This window comes from Haliaeetus albicilla, chromosome Z (genome assembly GCF_947461875.1).
Source record: "Haliaeetus albicilla chromosome Z, bHalAlb1.1, whole genome shotgun sequence".
Classification (NCBI taxonomy): domain Eukaryota; kingdom Metazoa; phylum Chordata; class Aves; order Accipitriformes; family Accipitridae; genus Haliaeetus; species Haliaeetus albicilla.
In genome coordinates this window covers 49,705,469-49,724,967 of record NC_091516.1, presented here as the reverse complement: position 1 = coordinate 49,724,967, position 19,499 = coordinate 49,705,469, and the positions used below count along the sequence as shown (strand labels likewise).

At 41.9% G+C, this 19,499-nt stretch overlaps 1 protein-coding gene across 2 annotated transcripts in view; it reads right to left on the bottom strand.

Moving 5' to 3' along the window:
• The window catches only part of MAN2A1 (mannosidase alpha class 2A member 1), a 137,801-nt gene extending 118,588 nt beyond the window's left edge, over positions 1–19,213 (bottom strand). Inside the window, exons 1-2 of one of the 2 annotated variants that reach the window (XM_069777163.1) lie at positions 18,484–19,213; positions 5,528–5,788 (exon numbers count right to left, since the gene is read on the bottom strand). In XM_069777163.1, the coding sequence (XP_069633264.1) occupies positions 5,528–5,788; positions 18,484–18,618 (396 nt within the window). In that variant the 5' untranslated portion in view covers positions 18,619–19,213. Of the gene's footprint in view, positions 1–5,527; positions 5,789–17,888; positions 18,016–18,483 lie in introns of those variants that run through there. The other variant, XM_069777164.1, reaches the window with a different exon arrangement.
• Between the last annotated feature and the right edge of the window lie 286 nt (positions 19,214–19,499).

Here is a 19,499-nt window from a genome sequence, read left to right as displayed (position 1 = left end):
AAAGCAAGATCACATCACTGAACTTCAGAAGAACAGACTTTGGCCATTTTGCTTGGCAGAGTCCCACAGGATAAGACCCTGGAGGGAAAAAAAGCCCAAGAAAGCTGGTTAATATTCAAGGATCACCTCATCCAAGCTCAAGAGAAGTGCATCCCAGCAAGTAGGAAGACAGACAGAAATGCCAGGAGGCCTGCACTGATGAACAAAGAGCACCTGGCAAAACTCACACACAGAAAGGAAGCATACAAAGGGTGGCAGCAAAGGAAGGTAATGTGGGAGGAATACATGCCCAAGCATGCGGGAATGAGGTTAAAAAAGCCAAAGCTCAAACGGAATTGAATCTGGCCAGGAATGTCAAAGGCAACAAGAAGGGCTTCTGTAAGTACATACATGCAAAAGAAGACCAGGGCATGCTGCTGAATGAGACACAGGGCCTGGTGACACAGGACATGGAAAAGGCTGAGGTACTGAATATCTTCTTCACCTGAGTCTTTACTAGCAAGACCAGCCTTCATGAATCCCAGGTCCCAGAGACCAGGAGAAAAGTCTGGAGTAAGGAAGATGTGCCCTTGGTGGAAAAGGGCCAGGTCAGAGAATACTTAAACAAACTGGACATACATAAGTCCGCGGGCTCCAGTGGGATGTACCCACAAGTACTGAGGGAGGTGGCTGACATCACTGCAAGGCCACTCTCAAGAACTTTTGAATGATCATGGTGATTAGAAGTGCCCAAGGACTGGAGGAAAGCAATATCATTCCTATCTTCAAGAACAGCAAGAAGGACCACGCAGGGAACTACAGGCTGGTCAGCCTCCCCTTGATCCCTGGGAAGGTGACAGAGCAGCTAAACCTGGAAATCACTTCCAGGCACATGAAGGACAAGAAAGTCAACAGGAGTAGTGAGCATGGATTCACCAAGGGCTAGTCATGCTTGACCAACTTGAAACTTCTATGATGAAATGACTGGCTTGGTAGATGAGGGGAGAGCAGTGGATATTGTCTACCTCAACTTCTGTAACACTTTCAGCACTGCCTCCTGTAACAGCCTCATAGAGAAGCTGCTGATGTATGGGGCTGGATGAGCAGACAGTGAGATGGACCAAAAATCAGCTAACAGCCAGGCCCAGAAGGTGGTGATCAGTGGCATGAAGTCTAGCTAGAGGTCAGTAACTAGGAGTGTACTCAGGGGTCACACCTGGGTCCAATCCTGTTTAACATCTTCATTAATCATTTGGATGATGGGGCAGAGTACACCCTCAGCAAATTTGTAGACAACACCAAACTGGGAGGAGTGGCTGATACACCACAGGGTCATGCTACCGTCCATAGGAATCTTGAAAGGCTGGAGAAGTGGGCCACCAGGAACCTCGTGCAGTTCAACAAGGGGAAGTGCAAAGTCCTGCACCTGGGGAGGAACAACCCTAGGCACCAGTATATGCTGGGGGCTGCCCAGCTGGAAACCAGCTTGGCAGAAAATGACCTGGACATCCTGGTGGACACCAGACTGAATGTGAGATAGCAATGTGCCTTTGCAGCAAAGAAGGCCAATGGCATCCTGGGCTGCATTAAGGAGGCATGTTGCCAGCAGGTCAGGCGACATGATTCTTCCCCTCTGCTCAGCACTGGTGAGGCCACACCTGGAGTACTGTGTCCATTTCCAAGCACCACAGTACAAGAAAGACATGGACACACTAGAGAGAGTCCAGCAAAGGGCCACTAAGATGATGAAGGGACTGGAGCAGCTCTCCTATGAGGAACAGCCGAGAGAGCTGGAACTCTTTACCCTAGAGAAGGCTTGGGAGGATCTTATTAATGTGTACAAATACCTGAAGGAGGACTACAGAGAAGGAGGAGCCAGGTTCTTTTCAGTGGTGCCCAGTCACAAGACAAGAGGCAATGGGCACAAACTAAAACACAGGAAGTTCTTCCTGAACATCAGGAAACACTTTTTCCTTGTGAGGGCGACTGAGCACTTGCACTTGCAGATTGCCCAGAGAGGTTGTACAATCTCCATCCTTAGAGATACTCAAAAACCATCTGGACATGGTCCTGGGCAACTGGCTGTAGCTGACCCTGATGGAACAGGGCGTTGGACAAGATGACCTCCAGAGGACCCTCCCAACCTCAACCACGTGGTCATTCTACTATCCAAATGTTAATCAGAAGCAGTTAAAAAAACGCCAGGAAAAAAATTAGGACTCAAAAACTTCCACTGGAATAAACTGAAGTCAGATCAGGCTGAAATCACTGCACTTATGCCAAGATACCCAGAAGACAGATGTTAAGTTATTTTTACCTTTCATATAACACCATCCTCAGTAAGAATTGTGCAAAGGACTAATTACAAATTGTATCATCTCTTGAACAGGTTACATGACTACAAATGAACAATAAGTTACAAGTATGTAGTCAGTAAGAAGCAAAAAAGGTTAAAGACAGGTATCTCCTGGACATATTTTAATTTCATTTCTGAGTATAAAATTCTGATATAGTAAGCAAGGACTTTGTAAAAACAGTATACAAATAGAAATTCAAAAAGGATGATGACTGTTTTCATTATGGCTGCTTCAGAAGACAGTCATGTAGTTATAAGCTTTTCAATTCAAACATTTGAAAACTTACCAGTTGTCTTTTTTTCCTGTATGGGCTTATTCTTTCTCTATACTGAGGAACTCAAACTGCTGAAGTTATGCAAGTCTTAGGCAAACATCACAACATTTAGCCCAGTGAACAGTAAACTACTGCACAGAAGAAATAAAAACATAGCTCATGCCTCTTCGGGCCACCTTTTTAAAGAGCGATTGATGCCTCATTTTTAAAAGGAGCAACATTACTAAGAACAATGTTAGATGCTTCAGTAGTTGAAAGGGACAAGAGAGGAGACACTTCACCGGATTAGTTAAAAGACCTTCCAGCTCAGCAGGATGGCTATTGAGAGTTCTGTCTTTGAGCACAAATTCCAGATACTTCTTTAACTACTGACCTAAAAAAGCATCAGGTCATAACCACATTTAATCCAGAGTTCTTAATTTTGTTAGTTTTATTACCCAGCTCCATTTTTAACTTTTGAAAAAAAGTACGTATTAGTCTTCTATTTAATTTGAATTACATCAATTCTCAATTCAGTGTTATTTTCAGTGGCCATTTCTATCACAATCTCCTACCTACTTACAAACACCATAAATAATAAAGTATATAATTTCTTCATTTACAATTCCTCCATGAAAAAAATCCTTTAGCTATCCTACCCAAGAATCTTTTGGGTCTCACATTATTGGTAACTTGGTTTGTCCAATTTATGCAAAGAAAGTACATCTCTGAGTAGCAAGTCCTGGTAATATTTCTCACTGAAATATCACAAAGGTTTTTAATCCATATTTGAATGCATTCTTATAATGGTTTCTCCATCATTGGAGTCTATAATGAACTCCCATAATTTATTCAGTGAAGCCTCTTTTGCTTTCATTCTCTAAAGTGATTTTTATCCAAACACTATGTCTCACCTATATTAGCTCTTACTTCTTTCTAGTCTCTTTTTTTTTTTATACATCCCGTTAAAACACAAACATGGAAAAAGTAAGGTCCAAATCTGTGGATTTAAGTTAACATTTATGAACAGCAGGTAATTAACACTAACAAGCTGGTATAGAAATTAAATTATAGTTTAAAAAAACAATGCTCCAAATAATCTACTCAGAATTTCTCAGTCTTTATAAAAAAATCTAGAAGAAAATAAATTAACTTGCAGAATACATCAGGCTTGGCAAAGTATTAAATAGTAAAACCGTATTCAAATACGGTAAATTAGATCAGCTCATTAATGTGGTGTTACAGGAATTCTGCTACAGTCAAGGTCTTAGATTCCACAACTGAAATGCAGGTCAGACTCACAGGATGAGAAACTGTATACAGAAGCAGTATTAAAGTGACTTAACGATGATGGTGGATAACCTGCTGAGTACAAGGTACTAATGCAATGACACAAAGAACATTAGAGCCCTCCCTCCCTGTGCAAGGCAAGGAAAGAAAGTGTGAGTTGGGGAACAGTATTAAGAATATTCCCTGCTATATTTGTTACTTAAGTAAATGCATATAACCTTAGAAGTAAAGAAAATTAACAAAAAGCAGTTTAGCTATTACAGCCTACCATTAGGTAGGTAGCTACATTAGCTGATAGCAGGTACATGTTCTGGTGTTCTGCAAATGTGAAGCAAAACATGAGAACAGTTTAAGCAAACATGTTTTACTTTCCATTCATAACAGGTTAACACATCCAAGAATTTAAGCCAACCCCTTTTACCTTAAAATTCACAATTCAAATTTACTAGAACTTATTTCCAATGCACCTAAAAAAGCACATCACTTAATATGGTAACAGACTGTACGAGGAATAACCTGTTAACAATCCAGTAACTTGGAAACATGTAATCATAGGTCCACATGCCTTACTGTCCTGCACAGAAGTCTTAATGTATATTAGAAACAAGAACAGTCAGATATTGCCTTTAAAAAACCCCTACTTTCTCTGTAAAAGACATATTAAGGCGGTGCCTATCCCAGAAGAGCTTAAAGGCATTATGAATGATACATCAGAGGTTACAATTGTTCTAATATGTGTACTTATTCATCTTAAATCCACTGTCTTTCTCCTGCAATAGAAATTCTCATTCTAGAAGTGAAAGTAAGCTGGACTTCAAAATTTAATCTTTGCCTTAGAGTACTATGAATATTTATAGTACTCCCGCAAGACTCCCAAAAACAGTACAGATCACAAACTTCACACAGTATTCTCAGTGCTCCTGAAACACTCCATTAAAACTGAATATATAAGAGTCCATGAACTCACAAGCATCACCAGAAAGCAAAATAAATTCAACTTGAAGTGTTTGACTTTAAAAAACTTCAGCCTCCCCAGTTCATGCCAACCAGTCAACATGGTATATGTTCCTCCTTTCTGATCAAAGTGCCTATACAAACCAGAGACACACAAGAATGCTGAAGTACAGAAATGGCATTCCAAAGGGAACACAGTGCCTGAGATTTTTTTTAAATTACTAGTTCGTGAACATTCTTTACCTCCCCATCAAGACCCATCTACACATACATCCCCAAAGTGCAAAACCTCTTTAAATCAAGACTATCCACTGTTTCCAGTTTATTTGTCATCAATTTTAGAATCTAGGAAAACTGAAAGAGACTCAAATCCTTTCCAAAGAACTTCTGATAGTACTCGACAATAATCTGAGAATAATCACTGGGTTTTCTTCAGGGTTTTTTTTAAGAACTTCTAAGCCTTCTGAAATGTTGGCTCTTCATAATCACTATTCAATTTCTAGGCAGTTTAAAAAAGGTAGAAAGGAACAGTTTCATAACATCTGTTAAACACAACAGTCACTTTAACAATTCTGTTATGTCTTAGATTAGGATCTTAGTACCAAGTTTTTACCAGTGATTAGACATTTTCAGAATTAAAAGGTAATGACAGCTAGGACTCCAGCAGAATAAGAGAAAAAGACATACTGCTTACCTGTACACCTGAACCATGAGTTCCACTTTTTGAAGCAAACAAACAATCCTCAGAATCAACTGCAAGCAAAACTGAAGCAGAAGGAAAGAGCTCAGAGACAGATCCTTGACTGAAGTTTATAGCCTCTGGATTTTTTTGACCATCCTTTACTGATTCACTCAGATTGATCACAGAATCTCGTATGTTTGAAATAATCTCATTATTTTCTGCCAACAGGCGTTCTAAGTGATCTATTTTTTCTTGCAGTATTGAAAGCTGGCCCTGTAAAAAAAAAAAAAAAAAGTAAAGTTTAATTATTTCCCAGACCAATTCTTGACAGAATTTAAAACAAAAACAAACAAACAAAAAAATCAATTTCACAATAGTTTATGGTGACACAAAAAAAATCAAATAAATCTTTTTTCTATATTTTATGTAAAGACAGAGTAATAAGAAATTTAACCAACATATGAAATGTTCTCCTTTCAGAATAAGGGAAAAGAGCAAAAGTTACATTTTCCACTATGAATTTGAATTTGCAGCACAAGATTTAATCAGTGATACAAAGATATTCTTAAAAGGTCACACTGTTTCAAGTACCAATTATCCCAACTTTAACTTTTTTGATCCCTTTCATAGATTTTGTCTTTCATAGGTTTTTCATAGATCTTTTCATTTATCATCCTATCAGAACATCAAGGAGAAAGCCATGTTTTAGAAGGCACTCACATCATGATGAGATTAACAGGATGTATACATTTTAGGTTTTTCCTGTACATGTAAAATAGTATCTCAATAAATACTAAGTTTCTTATTTTCAGTGAAATTTAGAGATAAATGAATAAAAGCACTTAATGGGTGTAGAAGATCCCTTAACATCCTGATTATAGCAATAATCTGTATAATTGGACCATGACAAACATCAAAATAATCCTGTAAAAGACAGCTCAAACTGATAGCACTTTCAGTCAGAAGGTCATATTCAGTGGCCAAACAACAGGATTCTGTAGATAGTTCTAGTGTGCACCGCAAGAGGAAGGATATAGAATAACATCAGTGTGAATTGAAAGAAGTCAATCTATCTCCCAAAGCAACACGGAAGGAGAGACAGATACCACAAACCAATTTCATAGCATCTAATCACTGCATTGTTGGAATACAGGAGGAAGCATAGCAGAACAATATACCTGGAAATGCTACTGCCCTCTCATGTACTAACCACTCCTTCCAAATGATTTGAGGTATGCTTTTTCTCAGGAATGAGTGTGCTAGCTTTTACAGAATCACAAAAGGCCAGATTATTTGACATGGTCTTAGGGATATTTCATTTTAACAGTAATTTCTTTCTTTTCTCAGACTGACTTCAACCTAACAATAATAAGAGAAGATAAAGAACAAAAAGCTAGTCACTTCCTAGTATTAAAGTTGTGGTCAGACCCCAAAATATACAATGTATGATTAAGTTTGTTTTCAAGAAGCTGTCATTACAACAAAATCCTCTGCAGATTCAGGCATGTACATTTCACCCATTACATTCAATACAAATAACATTGATCCAGTAGACACCTACTCTGTGACCTATGATTTTTATGACAGGCATAACTTTTTCCTAGCACCAATGCCTTATTTTCTAAGTAATATAGAGTAATATTAGAAACAACATCTGTACATGACATTTTTCTCCCATTTGACAGTAATTCACTAGAGGTCTTTGCATTTTCCTTTTAAGGGACAAATTGCTTTCCTCAAATGCCAAGTTAATTCCAACTTCTGTAGCTAAACGGTAGTTCTCAAAGGGTTAAGCCTGCTTTCTAAACTGTGATGAGCACTTTCTTTTAAATTCTGTTCACTTTGAGAAGTCTGCAGGAATAAAAACCCCATCCCTTATCAAGAGATATCAATCAGCCTCTTGGGTTCTATTAAATCATCATTCCTGTAATTCTATCTTTATGGAAGTTCTTTGTAATTCTGCAGAAGATACATTTTAGGGTTTTTTTTAACCTGTTGGTAAGTTTTTCCCCCTCATTTTTTGGGCTGTGTAAAGTGCTGGCCCACTGCTTTGGTTTTTTTTCTTAGATTGATACATCCTGAAAACAATAACAGGTTTTAAAATGCAACACAGGCAGTTATTGCTTCCCAAAAGACAAAAATATATTTTGACATCAGATCCAGATAAGCTAATTGAGATATAGGGCCAACACCCTAGAATCTCAAAAGTTTAAAGACAAATACTAAAAACTTATAAAATAGATGAACTGAAAACAACAGGAAATCAATATGCAGATGATGGGACAATGCAAAGAAAAAAACCAACCACTGTAGTCCCATGCCCCCTGGTGGCACAGAAGAAACAACCAGACTCAAATCTTTCCAATGCTATATTAAAAAAAGTGTGTACATATTTCTGTGTAAAACTAGTAATCTCCCTTTCAACATCAAAGAAAAAAAAAGGTTTCTACTCAGAAAACTAATAGCTTATTATCCACTCTAAAAATAATATATATATAAAATAATACTGATTGGGGCTTTACAGGCTGCCCACCATAGGCTCTGGTATTTAGGTTCCCAAGAAGCTGAAGTATAGCTGCCATCTATACAGATTATTACGTGCTTCACTGCACATGACTATAGTTCACCAAAGTTACCAAGCGTGTAAGCAGCTAAAACGCTGTTTACACCTATCCCACCAGTATATAGGCTGCCTCTAGAACTGTAAAATCAGACAATGCTTAAACTTTGGATTCTCAATTCACGTATGTTCTAGAAACATTTTACCTCTTACTACAAGGAAAGAGTTTTATATTGCTTAGCAATAGCCTGTCAACTACCTGGTCATAGATTACACCACCAATCTGCCTTATGTCATTTAGCCAATTATAGTCTCTCCAGCACTGGCCAATAACAGACACAGAAAAAAAAAAAACCCAACAACATTAAAAAACCCACCAAATACGTGTTTAGACTAATCCTTCTGCTGGCATATACTGCCAAATTCCAGCAGTCAGATATAAACTTCCAATTTGGAGGTAATTTCATCTAAGATGGACTTTTCATTTAACTTGTGATACTCTAAACCTTCAAATATCTACAATAATAAATAGTAAAATGGTAGAATTGTTATGTGACAAAACACTTTTCTTTGTAAACTAAGTTCCCTGCTTCCTGTGACATGAGAAACAGTACTTTGTTCCCTGATGATGTTCAAACAACAATTATATATGTTGCTATGTAATTCCAGCAATAATTCATTTTTAAGCTGGAGGGTTCAAGCCTACCTAGGACTCTGAAGAACAGTGACTTTGTGAAGCCTGTTAAAGTATGTTATTTTAACTTTGGAGGTAGATATTCTCTTATCTGGAGAAAGATACACTTAAAAAGACCTCCCATTGTGGAACCTAACAGAAGACATTAACAAAGACAACCCTGCTTTCTTTTCTGAACACTATGAGATGCATCACGCCTGTCTTCTAAAGCATTTAAACATGCCATGTACCAACTCAACTTGAATGCAAAACATGAAGAAAAAAGCCACAGTTAAGAACATGTAACTATGACCTCATGCAGTATCAAAGTTAGAACTGACAGGCAATCAAATCTTTTGAGATTTTAAAAATATTTTCAATTTCTTTTGTGAAATGCATCAGCCATGAGTGTTAACTTTAAGAAAGAACAGTGTCACAAACTAGAAGTGGATCCCAGTTTTATGCAGTATGAAAATAGTTAAAGTCAGGAATCCATTCTCAAGTCAAAAATTTCACATGGATCTACATTATGCAAAAGCTAGGTCATTTTCATTGCACATTCACCTTTTCTCCTCACTCATTTTAAATAGATAGGAGCAGACAATGCCTAGAACATAGTATTCAATAGTTAATTTTTTTTAAAATACGAGCTAAACATGGAAAATATTGCAACTCTTCAAGACAATAAAATTAACACATGAAAATAAATGAAATTCAGTTTCAATATTTTTAGAGGAAGGCAACCAACTTACACTGCCAAACTTCAAATGTCAACGCCAAGCAGTACAAAACAGTGAAGTACTCTAAAACTGTTTCATCTTATTGATTGCTAGTAGCAGATGTTGATTTACTAGTAAAACAGATTAGAAGCATGTTACAGGGGGCATTAAATAGGTCTAATTAAAAAATAAAACACACAGGTCCTCTCCATTACTAAAGAAGTACTCTTAAGAGTATTTTGTTTTAAAACAAGTTTGAAAATTTTCCCACACATTTGGGGGTGGGAATTTTTTGTTATGTTTTGGGGTTTTTTATCTGAGTAGAGATGCTCCAATTTCACCTTAACCAATTCTGCCTGAAATTTTGTAATCTATATGGCTTTGTAGATACTGGATAGTAAAATTTGGCTAGCTGCACAATTGATAAACATCAGCAGACCTCCCCCTGACTTTACAGCATCAAGTCTTCTCAGAAAAGAAGCAATCCTGACTTTGAGCCCTGCCTAACTACACAGAAAATTGGAAGTAGGCTGTCTGAGTCAGTATGTCTTACTCCAAGTGAACATCATTAAAGTATGTTCTGTTAATCTACATACTTGTTTTAACATAAGGAATAGCAACGTAAAGTTATGTGAATCACCTGGCCTATACAACCAGTTAACAAGTTTATAACAACTTCAGTGTAAACTTCTTTTTTTCATTTCTCTCTGCCTTTATATATTGATAAGATTGTGCAAATAAAGATTTTATTTAAAAGCGAGAAAGGCATCCCTGCTGTTATTCCACAGCAAAGCTACTATTTCTACAAGAAGTGCAAACAAAGTACCAACAAATCCAACTGTACCAAAAGTAGGTACAGCTGCATGGTAGAAGAATGGCATCACATAAGCAGCTCGTCTATTCACCATCCCCATGCTTACATAGGGTTGGACTTAACCAACAAAATCTTCCCATGTGAGGACAGCACAGATGAGCACACCCTCCTCCCATTTGGAACAAAAACTGTCCATACCTGCTAGCTGCACTGAGCAATGTGCCACTACCACCACATGAACCAGCTACATAACAGTTCCTTATGCTTCAGTCAGACTGAACCTTTCAGCAGTTTTCATGGCCCAAATACTCCAAAGCAGTCTGCTTTCCCACTGCCCTCTGCTTGTCCTTCTCTGTTTGCTTCTGACACCAGTCTGATCGGTAGCAAGGACTCTCTCTAGAAAGGAGCATACTGCAATCCAGCACAAGGAGGGATGTTCAGTAACACAATGAAAGATCAAGCTACTTTATTCTGGGGAAGTGGAGAACGGACAGTTTCTCCTATCTAAGCATTGTACATTGCAGAAAGGATATTAGTTGCAACTGTCATTTCCTCAGTGAATGTTCACTCCTTCTCTAAATGCAGTCGCTTTCAACAGGCCCCTAGGAACCATTTCATGCGGAAAAAGACAGCTAGCTCAAATAATTGAAGTGGCAGTATGGTGGCCCATAGATGAGGAAATCTCATGGAAAACAGGCAGGCAGAAGAGAAATCCACATGAGACACTTCTGAGGTTAGGTCAGCTAGAACATGATTATTTGTACCCAGACTCAGCCAGCAACCACCAACTGCTTGGTGCAAAACCAGTCAGAGCCCATTCTTCTTCTCACCCACATGAACAAGCAGGAGACAACAAAGTAGCTGGCACTGTCTTGCATAAGAGGCTCTGGTGTACCAATGAGTTGTGGTGAAGAAAGAGTACTGCAACAAAGAGTGTTCTCCAGGGGATGTGGAATTCAAGTCAAGATCATTGCCTATACAGATTTACTGCAGTAAGCAGTGAGGAAACTGGACTCAAAGTCTCATTTTCTGGCTGCACTGAATAGCAGTCATCTTAATAATTTTCTGCACTAGCCTTGTCAATAACTATTTCCAGGTATATCTTCACAAATCATGTACTAACTTCACTAAAATCTTGACATAAACATCTGATCAGATGCCAGCATACCAAGATGGTAAGACCAGAAAGCATTCTCTGTTCACTGTTAAGAGCACTGTAGAGTGAACAGAACATATTAAATGTAGAATTAAATCGACACCTCCTGTACAGAAAAAGCAAGCAGGTAGAAGTTAAAAATGCAACCTGATGTAGCATCAAAGCTTAATATTCAAACACACTGTTTCAGCATATATTCATACTGCAAGGTAGGACATAGAACAAAACAAAACAAAACCCAAATATACAACACATTGGTCAAAAGGACAAGTCAACATTTAAAGCCTTTATTAACCTGGGCACAAGGCTTATGTGCATCTGTGATGATGAAAATTACGTAAGTAACCTTGTTAATAATTTCCTGCCTTTAAAGTACCATTCAAAAGAAGCTCACTTTACAAAGACAGTGGAATTCTTCTGAATTAACTGATCTACAAAAGTCTGTTCTCTCAAAAAATTAGAAAGTTCTATTCCAAAGATGCAGAAGCCTGACAAATAGATTCTAAGAAGCTATGGACTTCCATGTTCTCTTTTACCAGAGGCAGCAATAACAGGAGTGTTTAATGTGCTATTACCCTAGACTTAAGTTTCATGTAATTTATGGAGAAGGCATGCTGTTAGGGACTAATTTGACACCATCATCAGTGATCTGAAGGCAAGGAGAGAAAGGAAAGGGAGATGGAGACAAATCTAGAAATATTCCCTGTTTAAAGTCAATTAATCTGAAAAATGTTCACTACTACTATGGCTGATATGTTTCAGGTTCATTTCCTTTTTGATTCCCCTCCCTGCCCTATAATGAATCTTTATTTAAATGGCTAGCAGTACAAAACTGAAGCACAGCTTACATGGCATTGAGTAGAGGCATTTTAATAATGTTTGGTTTTATTTGAAAAAGTCAAAATTTAAAATAACAAAACCATGTGTCAGACAAAGAAAAGGTCAAGTAAAAGCAAACTAGGAAACTTCCTCTCTCCATTTAGTTTATATAGTTTAAGTTAGGCATTGACTCTAGGTAGCAGAAGGAAGGGCTTATTTATAGGCTGTGTTACTACTTTTCTGAAACATATATTTCACTCAACATTTTGCACTAGATTTACAGACTGTAATTGAACAAGGCTATTAGCTGCTGCTTAGCCAAAACTTTACACAAAATGTGCAAGCAAAGACAAATACACTCTATGAACATTAGGAAGTACAAAGAATTGTTACTGACCTGTAACTATGTTCACAAAGACAGCCCCTCCTCCTTTACAAAGTACTAGAAGCTCAGCAGAAGAAATCCTAAATTTTCATTATCTCTAGACTCAAGATCATTCCCATGACACTCAAAGGCTTTTAAATTGTGACCTTCCTAAGTGTTGTTAATAGGGTTTTGTTTGTTTTTTAAATAACTCAATAGTTTCAAATCCAGGAAGATGATGATTCTTTCTGTGGATTTCTTCACTCAACTTTCAATTTTCTCTGAAGTGACACTCACAAGAACGCTACTAAAAGTCACTGTGCCCACAGTTTTTCAGTGCTCAGAAGTCAGAAAATGACAACTTCAAAATTACGTACAATCTTAATTGCCACTATTCACATTTTAGACTAAAACAAACATTTCCTAAATACTTGATCATGCTGCTTCCAATACTTCTGCATACAGAAGTTCTGTTCCTTGTTACACAACATAGGTCTGAAAGCTCCCAAATGAGCTTATAAAAATACACCCATTACTAAGAACATGCAGCAACAAAACATGTGTATTTATAGTGCATGTAAACCACTGAAACCAGCCACTTGACTACAGCAAGGCACCTAGCAAAACTCTAGCTGGAAAAGGTGTTTATAGTGTGTCAGCAGCTATTTCAAAACAGGAAGAGTACAGACTCGGCGACACCGGAGGGAGCCAAGGTTTGCACTGCACGGGACTGGGGCATGAGCTGATACGCTGCAGTTACAGCCAACTAATGGAGACTCAGGGCTGACTGAAGGTAGTGCTTCCTTAGAGCAGGGGAAGTACTGCCTCAGCAGTACTCCAGAGTAAAGTTCACAAGGCGCCCTTGTTCAACACACAGATTCAGAGAACTGCTGGTGTTTCTGCCATGTATTTCATCCTAATTTCCTATTACTGCTCCACCCTACCATGATTCATATTTTGGCCAGGTGGTACTACTATCAAATTATTGGCAAGCTCTGATGAAATAACACTCCATACTGCAACAATCACCGCCTGCACCATTTGTGCAGAAGTATTTGGTTAGATGTAGATGCCCTGAAAGCATGAATCCAGTAAAGAAGCATTAGCAGTACCACCAACAGCCAGGCAACTTAATGCTTTACTGGAAGGACACTGGAAACAAAAGAACAAGCCAGCTGCTTTTAGAGGAACTGTACTTCGTCACCTCTGTTCAATGCAATGCAACTAGTGAGCCCATAAAAGCAGTCAACACACATGAGAAGATCAGAGTAAGCTTCAAATAATGGTGGTCAAAGGCGGGGGGGGGGGGGGGGGGGTATGCCTAAAGAAAGAGATCTCACTCAAATAAAAATCGTTTAGAAAAGAGAAAACAGTAAGGATGGAAGTTGCTGTATGTTTGTGCTTTGCCTTTTAATAAAGCTGAAGGGAAAGACCAGGGATAAAAAGGAGCAACCACTTGGTCCCATTCCAGTTATCAACCAGAATCATGGCAGACCCAAGTTTTAAAAATGTATTTCCAGAAACAACCTTGCACACAGTGGGGACTTATGTCCCATAAAAGCCAAAGCAAGCTATGTGAAAATGGTTAGAAGAAAATGCTCACGTCCAAAGCATCACCTATCAGGTTGTAACAGAGGATGCTGCCTTGTGTCACTGTGTTGCCTTGCTCAGGCATAAAATACACCAAAAATTAAATCTCATGTGAAGACTACAAAAAAGCTATATATTTCTGAAGCAAGATATGCTTACAAACAAATCCTCCACTTCATTTTTTTTTTAATTGGATTTTTAATGCATGCTTAGGTGTGAATCTAGCAAAATTTAGAATCAAAAGAAATATTGCACAAGCTCCTGTAAATGAACAGCTTTTATGGATTTGTTCTAAGTCAAGGTAAAGTTAATTGAGAAAACAAGCCATGTTAGGCTAATGATTTTTTTTTTTTTTTTCTATCCGGGTCCAAAATACGTAATAGATTAATACAGGCTTATCAGTATTTGGTATTCATCTGTACACAGTAACACAGGTTCTTCAAGATAAGCTGCTTATGGACTTATTCCACTTTAGACTTGATTTGAGTGTAGTTTCCATTCAGTAGTTACCAATTTAGCCCACAAATCACTTGCACCTGACACTCACTGCAGAAGAGATGGCACAGGACTAACCACCACTCTGAACCTCCCTCCACTGTAGAGTCACACAAGATTTCTCAGGGAATTCTGTGCTATTACAGACAAAAAACAATATACTCAACCATTTTTCCACTATATTCCAGTACAAGACTCTTACACAATGATCTGTACTGACAAATGGTACAATAATAATCTAAAAATGCACCTAAGGCTATTCCTCCACTTTGTGCTCCTCTCTGCACCATGCTGTAATGTTGTTCCTACCCTGAGACAGGACACTAGTAGACACATTGCATCCCGAGACATGCCCTGGAACAGGAGCATCCTATGGCTAGGAACAAGCTCAGACAGAAAGACAGAGCTTGTGATACAGTCATTGTAAGAATAATATACACTTGACAACCACACAGGATCCATAAAGATACATGCAGGAACTGCAGAGGAAAGGCCAGTAAGTCTTGATCTCCATGCATTATAGGTACCTAATCTTCCCAAAATTAACAGGGACTTCAGTTCTATGGCAACGTGCAGATCTTCTGATACTATGATTTCAATGCACCACCAATGAGGACAAGGTTGTAAATCACTTTAGCTCCAGTGCTGTTATAGTTGCCACAATGCCACCTTACCATGGATAGGTGTGGATAACATGCGCCATAAAACTGACTACTGATGCCAGCTTTTGCAAAACCCAACAACTAAAAAGACACAATGTCACCACTGCCTCCCAAGCCTGACCACAGTTGCCCTTTAGCACTGCAGTGAAAGGCATTTACAAGTATTTGGTTACAGAGTATGTAAAGGAATTTGCCTATGGATATTCACACATCCTGGGAGATCTTGTCCAGAAATTATTTCTGCAAGACACTTCTGTCAGCATCCTTGAACAACTACCTGAACTCTCAAACCAGAAAGCAAGTTCCAAAAGGACAACTCTTGACTACGCTGGCAGAAAAGCTAGCCTGAAAAAAGACATGTTCACAAGACTGAGTCTGACACAAACTACCGCGAGACCACGCAAAGAGAAGGTGCCTTGTCTGGAAGAAAAAGTGGAAATGAAAGTGCAGCAGCAATCCTAATCACTTATTTTACTACTGGTATTAGGTACTGTGACACTTTAGGTGAATGCAGACCAACAGGCACTGCCAGCTGAAAAATTCCAACTCTAATCCTGGCAGAAATTAAATAAAAAGTCTAGATAGACAAATGCTCACAAGCTAAACAGGAGACTGCTTCCAGAGGTACCCAGTTCTCTCCTCTGAGCTTAGTGTAAGCCACATAAGTCAGCAGAAAAAAAACTAATCAACATGCAACTTCCAGGACACGAGAGGTGATTTGTGTTGTTACCAGAACTGCACAGAGGAACAGCAAAGCTGAAAAAATAGCGCATTGTCAGAACAGAAAGAGGCATGAAGTGAATCAATCCAATAATTTGTGAAAAAGAGTATCAGTTCCTTTTCCTAAGCAAAAAAAGTTCTGACCTTTGTCATCAGGAAAGAGAATGCCTTCTTAAATCTACAGACAGACAGACGATCTACAGCTGCCATAGCTTTTCACAAACAAAAACAGCTTGAAGTTTTTACATCTATGGCTAGTTTCACTTACAGTACACTGAGTTCTGGCAACACTGCACTGACACAAACAACTTTTTGTCAGCTGAGGTAGGATTAAAGCTGTTCCTTTCAAATATTTTTGGTGGCTTCATTCCACTCTTCGTCTTTTGCATTTATTTTAAACTGATGTTATAGGGATCTGAAAGCATTTGGTATGTGTCAGAGGTTTTCCAGTTGTAACAAAGTGAAAAATTTCTACCCTATGGGCAGCAAAAGGAAATGACAAAATCACATCAATTTCATCCATAACTTCCTCAAAGGATAAAGCAGTAAGAAAAGAAAAGGTTCACAGAAAGGAAGGACCAAAACAGTGACAGACAAAGGATTCTCCAGTGAGAGTCAGCAGCCTCAAAGAAATTTAGGTATGGAAAAGGCAAAGAGAGTAAACACTGACAGACTGTTCTAGAAGACTGAGGGGAGGGAGGAGGATGGAAGGAGAAGTGTTTATCTCTAGCTGACTAGATCACGTAGAAGGAAGAGGTGTGACAACAGATTAAGGTACTAAACCCTTGGTCACAAGAGATAAGACCACGTTACACTGGAAGACCAGTGTTGCACTGTAGGACACAGACAGGAATTTCCGCTGCAAGACACTGACAATGGAAAACAAAACATGTCTAATAAATCTTCCCTGTTCACTCAAGTAATTCAAATGAAAATCTAACCTTAAAAAAAAAAAAAAAGACCACCCATGTATGAGCTTTCCTGTTCTATACTTTACCTGGATTAAACTCAACTGGTGGTATAGACACATGAAGAGATTTCCTCATATATGATACTGACCATAGCAGCAGCTGTTACAAGGTCACACATGGCATTACTCTCCTGCCAGACTTATATATTTAATAGATACAGCTGCTGTAGCCAGCCTTGTCTTGCTTTCTTCTCCTAAGCTTCTTTCCCCCTCTCTTAGTTCCTGCAAAACCTAGTGTCTGACCTCTGAACTGTAACTTGAAGGAATAAAGGCAGAACAGATCTGCACTCTTTCTCTACACGTAAGGCAAGATTTTTATCTTCACTGTTAACCCAATGGGTTCAACTATTACTTTTGCATTAAATAAAAAATTAGTGATTCTATCAGAGAGATAATTGTTACTTTTTAAATAAGCCTTTTGAGTTCTTCTACTCACTTGAGGCCTCACTGCTGTACTAAAAAACACCTGCATTTATCTCATTTCCCAAAAAATAAGTACGATACAAGCATAAACAAGCTATGACATTACTTTCTATAGTTTTATTCTGATCTATTGCTATAAGAAAGCTGTTTATACACGGCAGTATTCTGCCTTCTGCACAGCATACCGTGTGCTCTCTGAAATACTTTTTTCCTGTGGTGGTTAAACATTCTTTACTAGAACACTACCACGATACACAGCCTGTAAATTCTCTCCCACACAGTCAACAAGGGAAAGTGAGGAACTGCTTCGTTTAACCATACGGTGCAGTACCAGCCAGTTACGGCTCCAAAGCAAGGCTTACCGAAAAGGAAAGCAGTAACATAAAGTCAGCATTTCTGCAAACCCACCTGTTGATGCCTTGGCTGAGGTCTACCCTCGAGTTCTCAGCTTCCCCCGTCAGCTCCTACCCGTCCACAGCACTGGCTTCCACAGTGCAGAGCAAGCCCCGCGCTCCGCTTTCTGCTGCCTGCCCCGGTCCCGAGGAGGACGGACGGAGAAGCCGCAGCGCAGCACCCAGCCCGTCCCGCCCGCGGCGAGCCTCCCCGCCAGCCGCCCCTCCGCACCGACCCCTCACCGGGCGGGTGGGCTGCGCCCGCCTCCCCGCTGCAGCCCCGCGCCCCCGGCCGGGCCGAGCCGGCAGCAGCGCCACCCAGAGGCGGCACCGCCCGTCCCCCACCCCAGCGGCCCGGCAGCGGCGGCACCTCGCCGCCGCCGCGGCCCCGGCCCCGGCCCGGAGCTTTGGGGGCGGGGGTGGCGGGGGCGGCGGGGGCGGGGGGACCGAGGCGCGCCACCACGCCTCGGCACTCTGTCCCCGTCCCCGTCCCCCCCAGCGGGGAGAAGGCGAGGGGGCCCGCTGGCTGCACCGCCGCCCTCCCCTCCACCTCCGCCCCGCCGGCCCGGGCGCTCGCCCACCCGCCGCGCCCCGGCCGCCGCCCCGCTCACCTTGGGGAAGGTGCCCTCCCGCCGTGGGCTCTTCGGGTGGTCGAAGTGGCCGCGGTCCAGCATCAGGTAGAGGGAGAAGATCACCACGCAGAAGACCGCGCTGCCGAACACCGTGAACTGCCGGCTCAGCTTCATCTCCGCGGCCGCCGGGCCGGCCCCGCCGCCGCCGCCGCCGCCGCGCTCCTCCCGCCGCGGCCGGCGCTCCCGGGCCCCAGTCCCCGCCCCGCGCTCGGAGGGGAAAGTTCTCCCGCCGCGGCGGGCGGCGGGGACCCCAGGCGCTGCCGCCCCCGGCGCGGGGCAGCCCCAAGTCCTCTCCGGAGAAGTGCGAGAAGTTGCCCCCCCCCACCCGCCCGCCCGCTCGCTCGCCGCGCCGGGGCGGAGAGCCCTGCCGAGACCTTGCCGCCGCCGCGGCGAGAGGCGAGCCGAGAGTTTCAGGGAGCGGATCGGCTTCCCGGGCAGGCTAGCGCCCAGCGGGGAAGTGGTGGTGGTGGTGGTGGTGGCGGCGGTGGCGGCGGCAGCGCTGCGGGGCCGACCGAGCGCCGCTGCTACCCCCCTCCCTGCCTGCCTTCCTTCCTTCCTTCCTCCTCCGGCCGCCTCGCTAGCCGCTCCGCTCCTCCTCGTTGCCGGCAAGCGGCGCCGGAGTCTAGCACCTCCTCCCCCGCCCGGCGGCCAGAGCGCTGCCGCCGCCGGAGCACCGCAGGCCGCCGCGCACACGCTCCGCGCCGAAAGAGCCCCCGCCCGCCAGCGCCAGCGCCGGCCCCAGCCCCCGCCCCCGCCGCCGCCGCCGGAGCGCCGCGCTCCGCCCCCGCGCACCCGGGCGGGTGGGCGGTGCCGCGCGCGTGTCACGGGCGCGGCACCGCCCCCACCGGCCCGCGCCGTCCCAGCGCCGCGGAGGGGGCGCGCGCGGCGGCCGTTGGGGCGGCCGCCGCACTCCGGCGCCTGGCGGCGGGGGGAGCCCGGCTGCCGCCCCTTCCTCTCACGCGCGGGGTCGCCGCGAGGAGGAGGACCCCCCACTC